At 51.6% G+C, this 14167-nt stretch overlaps 1 protein-coding gene across 6 annotated transcripts in view; it reads right to left on the reverse strand.

Moving 5' to 3' along the window:
- Sbno2 (strawberry notch homolog 2) overlaps positions 1-14167 on the reverse strand; it is a 57417-nt gene that overhangs the window by 23480 nt on the left and 19770 nt on the right. For all 6 annotated transcript variants that reach the window (XM_074054508.1, XM_074054510.1, XM_074054506.1 and 3 more), the window contains exons 3-4: positions 9706-9776; positions 8340-8448 (exon numbers count right to left, since the gene is read on the reverse strand). In XM_074054508.1, the coding sequence (XP_073910609.1) occupies positions 8340-8448; positions 9706-9776 (180 nt within the window). The remainder of the gene's footprint in view (positions 1-8339; positions 8449-9705; positions 9777-14167) is intronic.

Below are 14167 nucleotides of genomic sequence, written 5' to 3' on the forward strand. Positions count from 1 at the left end.
GATGGCTCGTCTCGAAAGGTGGACAGCAACTAGTGTCCACCAAGGAGTGAGCGGACACACAACGTGCTCCATCCACACTGGAACATCACTCAGCCATGAACAGGATGAGGATCTGACACATGCTACAATGTGGAGGGACCTTGAGGACATCATGCTCAGTGAGAAAAGTAGACACAAAAAGCCCCACATTGTGTGACTCCATTGATAGGAAATGATCAGAACAGGTGAATTCAGACACAGAAGTAGACTCATGGATGCCAGGGGCTGGGGAGGGGATGGCATGACTGCTTATGTGGATGGAGCTTGGAATGCTCTGGAACTAGATAGAGGTGGTGATTGTACAACTCTAACTGTACTTAAAGGGGTGAAATTTATGGTGTCTAATTTTGTCTGCATTTTAAAAAGAATTGGTAGGAAACTGATAGGAAAAAATAAAGTATAAGCACAGACTTTAAATGAGATCAACCAGCAAGAGATTGCTGAGGGTCACCAGCCAAGTATATGAGCTCTGACCCTCAATCTTCTAGACCACTTGCTGGATAGCAGAGGCTTCTCAGAGGAGTGAGTTAGGGCCCAGAGAGACAGAAACACTAAGGCTATGGCTGGGATCTCTGCCCAGGGAACCATCATCCACTGCCTGGGAACATCACCCACTTGACTCCCAGCCTTCTCGCCTACCCTCAGCCACCTGGGACAGGGTGATCACTTGGAGACAGCCTATCCCCTAGACTTAGCCTGGTGCTAAGGACAAGGCTGTGGCTGCCTTGAACCCACTGGCCCTTGACACCAGGCTGCTCTGGCTATCAGGGAAAAGGGGCTCCAAGGGCCAAGAGGACACAGGGACGCAGGTGGGTCACACAGAGGCTGGGATGAGAGCTTGACTAGGGGGAGGGCAAGGTGGGAGAACCTGGCTTGAGATGGGTATAGGGAGATATGGAGTCTGGGAAAGACCAGGGGAAGAACACAAGGTCTGGGATGGGCATGGGGGGAGAGGCACTGAGGACTCTGAAAAGGTGGGGTCACATCTAGGGGTGAGGATCCTGCCAGGCATGTGAAGGAGTCGAGACTGGGTCCAGGCCCAGGCTGGACGACAAAACCCAGCAGTTATTGGCACACAGGAATCTGTAAATGATAGATCAGACTTGAGGACCAGTCCAGCCAATAGCCAGGTGGGGTGGGCTTAGTCCTTATCTGGCTTGTCCCTGAGCTACAGAGCCCTCACTTCCCTATGGCTTGTCTTCAGATTGTATGGACACAATCTAAAGCAGCTGGGCCCAGAGGGACAGCCTGAGTCAGGTCTGTGGCACTGCCACCACTCCCATCTGTTCCTGGGCTTCCTCCTCACCTGTTTCTCACCTCCCGCTTCTGTCCCCCTCATCCCTCACTGCCCACCTGCTGAAGGGCTGTGTGGGCCTGGCTAGGCCCTCAGAATAGTTCTGCTTTTCAGGCCTGCTTTCCTGTGTCACCCTGATGGGACTGAGTGGGGGTGGATGGGACTGAGGATCCATGGGGTCCCCCTGGAGGGGGGCTAGCAGTTAGGAAAGGTCTCTGGGGCCTGACCTGAGTGGATCAGTGAGCCTGAGTGGCAGTCTAACGTTCGTTCTAAAACGCTCCTCCTGAGGGGGACTGTGTCTCCCAAAATGATCTAATCTAGTCCAGACCCTGTGGCCTGGGCCTTATTTGGAACTAGGGTCTTTGCAGATGTGACTAGTTAAGACAAGGTCACAGGCCTTTTCCCAAAAACAGGTATCCTCATGAGACTAGGGACACAGACACAGAGGAGAAGGCCTTGTAACAAAGGAGGCTGGTGCTGACAGAGCCAAGAAGGACCTACCTCGAGCCTAGAAGAGGGTGTAGCACTGTGACCTGGGTTTCGGTCTCTGAGCTGCAGATGAGAGAGGGCCCATTGCTGCTGTTTAAGCCCCCAATCCACAGTGCTCTTTGACTGCATTGCTGGGATGCTCAACTACCTCCAAGAAAAGACTGCTCTATTTGCTCACAGCCCCAGGTGCTGGGGCCTGCATGGGCCCAGCCCCAGTCACCGGGCCCTGACCTACAGCAGGAGGGACCCTGCTGCCCATTGCTACTCCCTGACCTGCAGCTTCTGTGGGGGTCTCTCTCTTTCGGGATCTGTTGGTGGGTGGTCATCTGGCTTCCTAAAGGCCCCATCACCAGCACAGGCCGAGGGGAAGAGGCCGGCTGCAAACCAAAGGGCTTCCTGTAAGAGAAACTCCCTCTCTCATCTCTCTGTGCAGTGCCAGTAACTGGGGAGGGCCAGGGCCGGCTGGGCCAGACCTCTGATCCCACTGAAGTGCATTTGTGGAGTAGTCAATGCGATGCACAGCCTGCGCGAGGGAGCTGGGCATTGTGCACAGCACTTTCCTGAGCGTGAGCTCATCCCGGCTTCCCAGCAGCCCCTAGGCTGGCAAGGCAGAGTGTGCTTACCGGACAGAGGCCTCCCGATAGCCGTGAGGCCCAGGGGGAGCCTGGGGTACACACTGTCCTGCTCGTTGGCTGATGGGAAGCCATCCTCAGAGCACAAGAGAGATGAAAAGGGCAGCACATGGGAAGGGTGGGACAGTGACTGAGGATGTGGTGGGTGTGGGTAGCTTTGAAAGGAGGGTCCCAGGCAGTGAAGTGGCAGGGGGATGGGCACTGGGGCATAGCAAGGGCTGTGGGAACGAAGGCCATGCCCTGCAGCCAGGACCCTGAGGATGTCCTAGGTGAGGGCACAGCAGAGGAGAGGCCTGTGCAAGGGGCAGGGGAGGAGAGAAGAACCCAGAGCAGGTCCAGGGCTGGCCCTGGCCAGAGCCTGTTTAGCATACAGCAGAAACAGGCTGAGGATGGAGCAGGGAGGGGGCCCTGAGAGGGCCTGGGCCTGTAAGCCACTGACATGGGACCCGCAAGAACACCTCACCTCCACCTGACCCCAACATGTTACCAAGGGTGCTCTGATCAGATTCACCCATGTCTGGAACAGATGGTCAAACAAAAAAAGCCTGTCATTGACAGCACAATGCACAGCAGCCACTTCCAGGCAGCACAACTCACAGCAGCCAAGGGTGTGTGTGTGTGTGTACGTGTGTGTGTGTGTGTGTACGTGTGTGTCTCCCAGATGTGCAGTCATATATAAATGGACACATACAGTAAGGTCCATCCACATTGGAGCATCACTCAGGCATGAACAGGAAGAGGTTCTGACACACACCACAATGTGGAAAGATATTGAGGGCATCACGCTTAGTGAACCAGACACACAAAGCCACACAATGTGTGACTCCATTGATAGGAACCATTCAGAACAGTAGAATCCAGAGATAGAAAGTGAGTGTGCAGGACATGGGTGGGTGTGGAGGCTGGGAAAGGAACAGGGCTCATGGGGATGAGTTTTTGGTAGAATGAGAAGGTTCTGGAATTACGTCAAGAGTCACATAGCTCTGTGAATTTAAGAACCACAGAGCCGTACACTCTGAAAAACGTGGCTTTTCTGTCACATGAATTATATCTCAGTTACAAAATAAGTAATGAAAAGAAGCCCTGGTGGCTCACACTTGTAATCCTAGCTACTCAAGAGGCAAAGATCAGAAGGATCACGGTTCGAAGCAGCCTCAGGCAAACAGTTCATGAGACTCTGTATCAAAAAAAAAAATCACAAAAAAGGCTTGGTGGTGTGGCTCAAGCAGTAAGAGCATCTGCCTAGCAAGTGTGAGGCCTTGAGTTCAAACCCCAGTGCTGCCAAAAAAAAAAAAGAAAACAAATCTCAGCACTCGGGAGGCTGAGGCAGGAAGATACCAAGTAACAGGCCATCCTCTCTCAAAAAGCCAAAACAAAAAACAACAAAAAAGAATGGAAACAAAGCCACATGTCCTGTACCCCAAACACACGTGTACAACCCTACACGGGTGTCCCTACTGGGGGATATCAGAGCCCAATGGCTTCATGTCTCCTGGAGACAGAAGGCTAAGCAGGGACAAGTAGGGACCTTCCTGGAAGAGGTGGGCAGTCAAGGGTGGTTGAAGGCTGGGGCCGGTGGAGTACTGTACCTGGGCCATCCTCTTCTTTTTTTGGCAGTACTGGGGTTTGAACTTAGGGCCTACAACTTTGAGCCATTCCACCAACCCTTTTGTGTTTTTTTTCCGAGATAGGGTCTCGCAAACTATTTGCCCAGGCTGGCTTCAAACCTCAATCCTCCTATCTCTGCCTCCTGAGTAGCTAGGATTATAGGTGTGAGCCATGGGCGCCTGGCTTGCCTGGACCGTTCTGAGTGGCTAGAAAGGAAGGAAGTGATCCAAGGCTGGTCAAGGCACCCAGGACACATCCTGAGGGAGCCCTGACAGCCCAGGCAGGGCCAGTGGGCAACACAGTAGATCAGGACAGCACCTATCACGGCCTGTGAGGAAGGTAAACACCTGTGAGGTTCATGGAAAAAAATGGCTAAATAAGTGAACAGTGAAGAGGGGACAGCTGTCCCTGAAGGAGAACTCCAACCGGCTGATGCACAGGGAGAGAGGAAAACACTAGCTGTGAGGAAGTGAGGTAGCCTCTCGCTACCCAGTCACAGTAGCGACAAGATGGGTAGCATCCACCTGTAGTGCCCAACCCAGGCCCTACAATCCCAAAGAGGACCAGGGAATCTGCAGGCCTCCACCTCCACAAGCTCTCCCCAGGATGAGGGAAAACAATAACCAGATGGTGGAGGAACCTGGCTGATGTATCCTTAACCAAGCAGTCAAGGTAAATGCTGTCAGCATCAGACATGTCTTCACCAAGGGCCTCCAACACTGACCCCAAGTCATCTCTGTGAGCCTCAGAACCTCACTCTAATCATGAGACTCTGCCAGACACATCCTTCAGAGGACATTCAAGGGGTGAGAGGAATGTCCAGTCATGTGGGACCAGGGTGATTTCTACATGTTTACTCACACACAAGGAAGCCAGTGAGGGCACTGGGGAACTCTGTAACTTTCCTATAAATCTAAAACATTTTAAAATACTTTGGTGGGTTTTTTTTTTTTTTTTTTTGGTAGTATTGGGATTTGAACTCAGGGAATCAAATCCTTTATCACTTGAGCGATGATCCCACTCCTTTTTGCTCTAATTATTTGTCGGATAGGGTGTCATTTTTTTGCCTGGAGCTGACTTCAGACTAAAGCCTCCTCCTCTCTCTCATAGCTGGGATGACAGATGCAAAACACCATACCCAGGTTTTTGTTAAGATGAAATTTTGCTAACTTTTTGCCTGAATTGGGCTCAAACTGTGATCTTCCCAATCCTGAAACTGGGATTATAGATATGTATCACTGCACCTGCCCCCCCCCCACACCTTTTTGGTGGCATTGGGGTTTGAATTCAGGGCCTCATGCTTGCTAGGCAGACCCTCTTACTGCTTGAGCCACTCCACTAGCCCACCTTTTTTTTTTGAGACAGGGTCTCGCTATGTAGATAGCCTTGACCCAAGATTCTCCTGCCTCAGGGAGGAGGTGGTGTAATCCCGAGTGCTGGGATTACAGTTGTGTGCCACCATGTACACCATTTAAGATACATTTTGTCATGAAAACTTTCAAACATACAGAAACTTCAGAGCATCACAGCTTAACATTTCAGAGAACCATCATGTGTACTCTGTTTTCTGGCACTTGGACCTATGTCTCTAGACTCTGAGCATGGGCACCTGATAACATCAGGGCAGGCATGATCCTTGGAAGGCAGCAGGCAGGGGTTGGCCAGCGCTGTACCCAGCAGGGCTGAGATGCGAGTTGGCCACTGCATTCCAGAAAATGGAGTCCCCAAGGCCAGGTGGCCACCCCCCAGGGATCTGTAAAGACCCTACCCTCCCAAGACTGAGGTGTGATCCATCCCTGACTCAGTGGCACTGCACTCTCTAGGACCTAGATCTTGGTGGACTTGCCCACAGAATCAAGGGGAGGAACCCTAAGAGACTAACTGGTCTATGATTTAGCCCAATGACAAGAGAGGGAAGCCAGAGCCAAGACCAAACACAGGCTTGGGAACCACATGTCCATATAGTCTGTAAGGATGAGACAAGTGATGCAAACTTCAAGGAACTGCTCCATACCCTAAAGGAAAATCAGGAAGACTCTGCTTTCTCCTTACAGATGGTAAGGTCACGTGGCTCATCTCCCTTCTCTTTTTGCTTCTACTGCCAGGAAACTCAGGGCACAAGTTTTATTACCAGCTGTCAGGTGAAAGCCTATTGATTATATTCTCTCCTCACTCCCAACATAGCTCTGAATTCTCCACTTCAGCTTCCTTTGCATGGTAGTAAGAAACATTTCTAGAGAATGGACACTGCCACTGGCCAGACAAGAGCTTCTGATGGTATTGGTAACAAACTACCAAAAACTTCATGGCTTAAAACAGTAATGTGTCTTTCCTGGTCTGGATAGCAGAAGTCTACAGTCTGGTGCCTCCTGGTAGCTTCCGGGAGGATCCATGTCCCACCTATTCAGATTCTAGATGCTCCACATCCCTTGGCTTATGTTCCCTTCTTCCCTCTTCAGAGCAGAAGCACAGTGTCTCCCAGTCTCTCTCTGCCTCTGACCTGTTGCTTCCCTCTTATGAGGACCCTATGATGACTCTGGGTCTAGATGATCTAGGGTGATCCCCAGCTCAAGGTCCTTAGCTTGATCTCATCAGCAGGGTCCTTTCTGTCATGGGAGGTGACATGTCCATAGGCTGCAGGGACTAAGATGGGGGATATCTGGGGTCTTGCCCTCACCATGCTGGTCACTATACTGTCACTAAGCCTGAATCAGAAGTAGAAGGGCTTCTATGGTAGGTCCGTTGGACAGGGCACAGCCATGAGGGCTGGGTTCAGGCCTGGGCTCCTTTCTGTTTCACAGAACCCCCAGGCTGGCCCCCAGGCTTCGGGTCACAGTGGAGGTGGAGGAGGCTGATAGACAGGGCTCTAGATCCCACACTCGCCAGGAGTGAGGCCTCATCTGAAGAGGGTTTTACTGCTTTAAAAGAGACGCCTGGGCATGCTAGAGTAAGGGTGGGCAACTGCCTTGGCAGGACAGTCTGTGGACCATGCAGGCCACACATACAGCATGTGCTTGATAAATAGACCTCTGTTGAATGGATGTGGACATCCTCTAATGAGGGGTAATGGCTGGCCTGCATGTCACCAGATGTGTAATATTAAGTGGCAAAGCAGGCTGAGTGAGTGCAGTGACCCTAAGGGCTCTCAGCTGAGAAGTCTTGTGGATTTTTGGCAGGTTCAGGAGGGAGGCAGGTTTGAGTTTCGTGTATTAAAGAGAGAGTCATGGAGACACAGAAAGATAAGAGAGACACGGAGAGTGACAGAGATGTGAAGAGAAACAGGAAGATAAAGAGATACAGAGACAGGCCAAGAGACAGAGAGAGACACAAAGAGACATGGAGAGACAGAGACAGATAGATAGATAGAAACAGAAATAGACAGAGACAGAGATACAAAGGACAAAGGGACAGAGACACAGAAACAGGCAGGGGGAAAGAAACAGAAAAATACAGAGATATATATATATACATGCTGATAGGGACAGAGCAGGATGGAGAAATACAGAGACAAAGAGACAGAGACAGAGAAAAAAAAGACAGAGAGAGGAGATTTCTCTCCTGGGCTCCCAAACTGTATGCTAACACCCACCCCCACCAGGACGTAGCACTCAGTATAAAATTTCCAAGGTAACCGGGCATTGCCAACACCTGTTGGCCCGTCTTCTGGCACAGACACTGGTTCCTTCCAGGATCATGTCTGTGTGGTGCTGGGGGCACCAAAAAGAGGATTGGCATGTGTAAATCAGTGAGTGAGGCTGTGGGCATGAGGTGGGTGGAGTATGCAGGGCAGAGTATGAGACCAAAGTGCTATGGGGTGCCTGAATGTGCTGGTGTCAGGCGCTGCCGGGAGGGAGCCCCTACAATGTGGGAAGTTAGCCACAAGATGGCCACCGTAGCCATGAGGACAATGTGACTTCAGGTCATCTGTCCATGTGACCCCAGCTTTCCTTACACGGCTCTCCCAGACATGGAAAAGTTGCCTGCTGACACATCTCAGCTTGCATTCCAAGTGCAAGACTTCCCAGCTGGGGAGGGCAGACCCTTGACCTTCAGGATGGTGGGGGCTTTCAGGGTCTGGTAGACTCACTCCTCACAGCTGATTAGGCCCAGTTACCAGCTGTTCCCAAAACACAAGCCACAGTTCCTATTGACAACCCTGATGAACCCATGGCCTGAGGGCAAACAGAGGTCATCAGATCACCGGGGCAGCGCGTGGACACAGGGACAGGCACAGAGGGGAGGAGGGATATGCCATGTATGGCGTGTACAGTTCTCACCTGAGGAAAGTCACTGCTCTTTGGTAGGAAGCTGGAGGTGGTGGCTGCAGAAGCATAGCTGGTGTCTGGGCAGGGCTGGCCACCCAGGAAGGTGGAGTTCATGAACTGGCTGGGGGAAGAAATGAGGAAGGTGAGCACTGGGCTGGACCAGGGCTCCTTCCTGTACCCCTTGAGGAAGGGAGCTCGGCAAGGCAGCAGCTCTGAGGCCCTGCACGCACAGTCCTCACCTTCTAGCTCCAGCTAGCATCAGTGGAGCCAAGCCAGCTGTTGGGGGCAGGTAGCCACAGATGCTACCCTGTCCCATCATGGCCCCTCTGACCTGTCCCCATAAATGGGAGAGTGTCCAAGGACCATACCCTAGGGCTTTCTCCCAATCCCACTGGACATAGCTGAGCCTTGCCTAAGCAATGGCTGCTTTGTATGCAGGGGATATCTCCCAAAAGTCAGCTCATTGGCCTATGGTGCCTAGGCCCAGGGCCCAAGCCCTGGAGGTAACCTGGAACCGGTGCAGCCCGTCTCTCCTATCCAGCCCCTCGACCTCCAACATAGGGCACAGTGTGAGACAGGGGCCCCTCCTCTAAGGCTGGGGCCCAGTCCCAGTTCACCCAAGGCTTGCTCTACATGCTGAGGATCAGCAAGGACACAGTGAAGAGAGGGGTATAGTAGGGTCAAAGACAACAAGGCCAACCAGATGAACCAGGCTGAGGACTAGGAGGAGGCTGACAGTAAGAAAAGTGCCCTCTGGAGACTTCTCTGCTCTGAGCTCTGGAGCTCTCTGGCTCATGAGGCAGTGAGTCAGTGGCTTTACCCAGGGCCCCTGCCCCTGACCTGTGAAAGGTCTGCAAAAACTAATAATAAAAGAAGCACCGCCCCTCCTTTACTGTCCCAGCCCCACCCCCTAGGACAGCCTCTTCAAAACCATCTAGAATCCCTGTGAGGCTCTGGCTGCTCATGCTTCCAATCACAGGCTGCTTTGTTGGCCTGGGAAGTCTCTGCTAGGCCTGTTCCTCCTGGAAAAGTACTGCTAATTCTTCAAAACCCAGCTCAGCCATTGCCATCTGTGGGAAAGAACTCCTTTCAGCCTGGAGTTCTATACCGGTGCTGTACTTCATCCCTCCCTGGCCCCTTTTTCTTAGCCCTTTCCCAGGCTGATTCTGCTGAATACAGAACCCATCTGGTCCCAACACAGGGTTAGAGAAAACACAGCCTCAATAGTCCCTGAGTCCAGAGCCCTGCTGAAACAAGGCTAGAACTATATGGGGTCCATACCCCCTAGGGGGATGCTATGAACACTCAGGGATTCGAGCTTTAATTTTGCTGTAACTCTAGAAGTATGGGGCCCAAAGGGAGGCAGGGTGAGACTTACGGGCTCTCAGAGAAGGCTGGATACGGCGCCTGGGAGAAGCTGCTCCACCAGGGACAGTGCAGGAGGGCATTCTGTAACACAAAAAGGGTCAGAGTCAGGTGGGTGAGCAGGCAGGGCCTCAATCACCCAGGTGCTGCCATGGGCCAGCACTCAATAGGTCTTGAGTGAGGGCTCTATAAGTCAGCTGGGGCTTCCCTGCTGGGTTGCCTGGAGTCACTTAACCTTTCAGTGCCTGTTTCCCCGTCAGCAGGAGAGAAGCCCCACAAAGGTTCCAGTGAAGGCAGAAGGTGGTGAACAATACCCATGAGCTCTAGTGCTCACCCAGCAAGCTTCCCACATGCCAAGAGCAGAGCCTGGGGAATCTTCATTTCAAGCAGGACTATGGTATACTGGTGGCCTGTGGACCCAGTTTGGAAGTCCTTCATTCTAGATACTAGAGGAGGGGCTGGGGTGTAGCTTGGTGGTGAGCCCTTGCCTTGCCCTGGGTTCCATCCTTAGCACCAAAAAAAGAAAGAAAAAAGAAGGAAGGAAGGAAGTTGGGCACCAGTGGCTAACACCTGTAGTCCTAGCTACTCAGTAAGCAAAGATCAGGAGGACCAAAGTTCAAAGCCAGCCTGGGCAATTAGTGTGCAAAACACTATCTCAAAAAAAAAACCCATCACGAAAAAGGGCTGGTAGAGTGGCTTAAGATGTAGGCCCTGAGTTCAAACTCCAGTACCACAAAAAAAAAAAAAAAGAAAGAAAGGAAAGAAAGGAAGGAAAGGAAGGGAGGGAAAAGGAAGTAAAGGACAGGACCTTATTCAGGCACTGGTGGCTTATACCTGTAATCCTAGATACTCAGGAGGCAGAGATCAGGAGGACTACAGTTTGAAGGCAGCTCCAAGCAAATAGTTCGTAAGACCCTATCTCAAAAATATTCAACACAAAAAAGAGCTGGCAGAGTGGCTCAAGTGGTAAGAGTATCTACCTAGCAAGTGTGAGGCCCTGAAGTCAAACCCCAAGGTTGCCAAAAAATAAATAAATAAAAATAAAGCAGGACCTTGTAAGAGACTTCTGTGCCCTGCCCAGGGCCATACATGCACAGATTCCTGCATAATGGGCAGGCCTCAGCAGGGACCTTGCCCCAGAGCCAGCTGCACTAGGACTCCGGCTTCTTTCCAATGGCTATCAGGGAAGTCCCCACAGTCACTGGGTAAAGGATATAGGCTAGGACAAGACAGAGGCCATTGTCCTACTTAGCCCAGCTAGGCCTAGTCAGGCTAGTTATTTGGGGAGGGGCTACTCACTGACCTCTCTCAGGTTCCCCCTGGACACAACTCCAGGACTCAGCCACTTCTGCCCTTTCTGAATCTCATTATTGGAGAGATGGCTGGGCACTAACTCACAGCCAGAACTACCCCACTTGCACCCGCTTCAAGCAGGGTGGGAGCCATCAGGCCTAACCACTCACCACTGCCCGTCTGGCCTCAGGGAGAGGTCCTCGGCAGCCTCGACTGGTCAGACACAGGTGGAGGCCTGTGACTGGTCACTGCCCCTCACATTTACATATTTATGGGCCGTAAAGCATGATTATTAACATAGAGAGCAGGCAGAACCACGGGGTCTAGTACGGAATCCTCTTCAGAAACTTCCAGAAGGCAGCAGGGCCACTGATGCCTGGGTGGGGTCTTCCCAGAGCCCTGGTCTAATATCCTTCTCCTCCAGCCCTGTACCTGAGGAAGAAGAAAGACCAGCCCCAGAGAGGGACATGGACTTCCCAAAGCAGAACATTCTAAAGCAGATCTATGGTTCCAGAGTCCTTGGCCTCCTGGATGAACTAGTCACATGTCTTGGGGTGTATGGGCCAGGCCCGTCAAGGTGGTAGTAGGGACACTGAGGGTCCCCTGGCTTACTGAATTTGTTCCACCTGAGCCCAGGTTGGGCCAGATACTGCCTTCAAGGCACCCAGAGACACCCAAGCAAAGCAGGCTGAGAAGTCAGCCTGAAAGGTGGGAAAGTGAAGGTCAGCTATGGCTTTGTCTAACCAGCACCCCAACCTCCTCCTCCAGCCTGTGGTGATGTTAGGGGTTGCCAGTTAGGGGTACCCTAGTGTTTACATGGCAAGCAAATCAGATCGTTCCTTGGAACTTTCCACAGGCAGCCAGAGGGGTGAGGGTGACTCAGTCTCAAGAGGATAGACCCTAGCATGTGATTGGTCCAGAAATGGGAACCTGACCCCAACCAATCAGCCAATCAGAACCTGCCTAGGGACTGTCTACTGGAGTCAGAGGGTCTGCCCTCTCTTGTGCAGCAGGAAGGGTAGTTCAAGGGCCACATGGCCTGTGAAGTGCCATTCCAGACACCCTGCCACAGCCGAAGCTCAACACCAGGGAACCATTCTTCCAGAGGAACCCTGCAAAGTCAGGGTTCCACCAGGACCTTTCACATCAGGGACCAGCATCCCTGTCTTCACTCAGACTCCAGTTTCTAAGGCCTCAGGGTCAGGTTGGGGTTCTCATACCTACCCAGGCAGAGCTTGAGTTCTGTCATTGCTCAGCTTCCCTGGAATGTCACTGTGAAGGACAGGGCAGAGGCACATTCCTGCAGGAATGGCTCCATCCTTTGCACACCCTCCAGCCCTGGTTCTGACCCAGGAATTCTATTTCAGAAACACACCTCAGGGACTAATCCTTGAGGGGAAGAAACAAAACAGCTCTATTTACAGCAGTGGAAATTGGACTCTCCCCAAAGGCCCAGCAACAGGGAAATAATTGGCAGCTCATGGCTGTGCAGATGATGAGGGAGAATGAGGGGTGGCATGGGAAGGTGTCACCAGGGCTAGCAGGTGGAAGAGACCAGAGGAAGTCTGGGAGAGCTAGACACAGATTGTTTCGACCCCTGGCTGTGGATGCTAGATACCAGTCAGCATTTCAAAGCTGCGAGGGACACTCCAGTTGTAACCAGCTTTTGTTCCTCCATCCAGCAACTTCCTATTCCATGCTCCACCACAGGAGGGGAGGATATGGGTACATTTGGACCAAATGTGGACATGGGGTTAGCAATGCCCTTCCCAACCCTTCCTAGTATCCTCCAGTTGACCTTACTGTCCCCATGTTAAGCTCTGTGCGACTCTGGCAGCTATTACCCAGCTCTGTAGAAACCCAGGCTTGTTCTTGCTTTGTCTTCCTATCCAGACTCCCCTCCCCATACTTGTCCTGAATGGACAGGCATAAATCTCAGCCCATCCTGTCAGGAGGAGGAGGAGAAAGAGGAGTGAGGGAAGCAGCTGGTGCTTTACTAGAGAGCAGATTCCAGGTTGTCCCAGCCAGAGGTGCCTGCAGACTCTTCATTCCATGAGGCCCTGCAATGCACCTGGCTTAGGCGGCCTCCATAGCTGTGCATCCCACCTGCTCTCCTCATGGCCTCTGGCACCTCAAGTCTCTGCCAGGTCATTCAGTTTACTTCTTCCCCACTGCAGCAAGGCCTTGTTTTGGTTGTTGCTGTTTTCCTTCCTTCCTCCCTTCCTCTAGTTTTTTGCAAAGCTGGGGATAGAACCCAGGGCCTTGTCCATGCTAGGTAATCCTTTCACCATTGAGCTGCACCCCAGCTGAGAGCCTCAGTTTTGCCCAGGAAAGGATGATTCTGGGCTCTTCTCACAGAGTTTCTGGTGCTATCTGTGATATAAGACGACTAGGCCTGTACCTATGGGTGTTTTGCTACTATACTTTATTCACAGTCGTGAAAACTGGAGGTCAAGTGCAGCCGCACGCTTATAGTTCTAGCTACTCTGCAGAAAGAGTTTGTGGGGATCGTGGTTCAAGTCAGCAGGAGCAAAAAGTTCCCAAGACTCCATCTCAACCAATGAAAAGATGGGAATAGTGGCACACACCTATCATCCCAATTACCCGGAAAACTTAAATAGGAGAATCATGTAGTCCAGGCCTGCCAGGGCAAAAACTTGAGCCCCTATCTGAAAAATAAAGCAAAAAGGGCTGGGGGGCATGGTTCAAGTTGTAGAGTGCCTGCTTAGCAAGCACAAGGCCTTGAGTTCAAACCTCATTACCACCACCAAAAAAAAAAAAGTCCTTCAGTGGGTAAATGATAAATGCACAATGGTACAGCCAATGCTAAAAAGAAATGAGCTCCCAAGCCACAGAGACAGGGAGGAGCCTTAAATGAGTGTTATTAAGTGAAAGAAGCCAGTCTGAAGGGCTAAGTGCTATATGATTCTAACTGACATTCTGTCTTTTTTTTTTTTCTTTTTGGCAGCGCTGGGGTTTGAATTCAGGGTCTCTCAAACTTGCTAGGTAGGTGTTCTTACAACTTGAGCCACTCCCCCAGCCCTCCAACAGACACTCTGGAAAAGGCAAAACTATGAACACAACAAGAGATCATGGTTGTCAGAGGTAGGGAGATGAAAAGGGAGGGATGAATAAGTGGGTGGAGCATAGGGGACTTTTAGGGTGCTGAAACTCTTCTGTGG

This window comes from Castor canadensis, chromosome 14 (assembly GCF_047511655.1).
Source record: "Castor canadensis chromosome 14, mCasCan1.hap1v2, whole genome shotgun sequence".
NCBI lineage: Eukaryota > Metazoa > Chordata > Mammalia > Rodentia > Castoridae > Castor > Castor canadensis.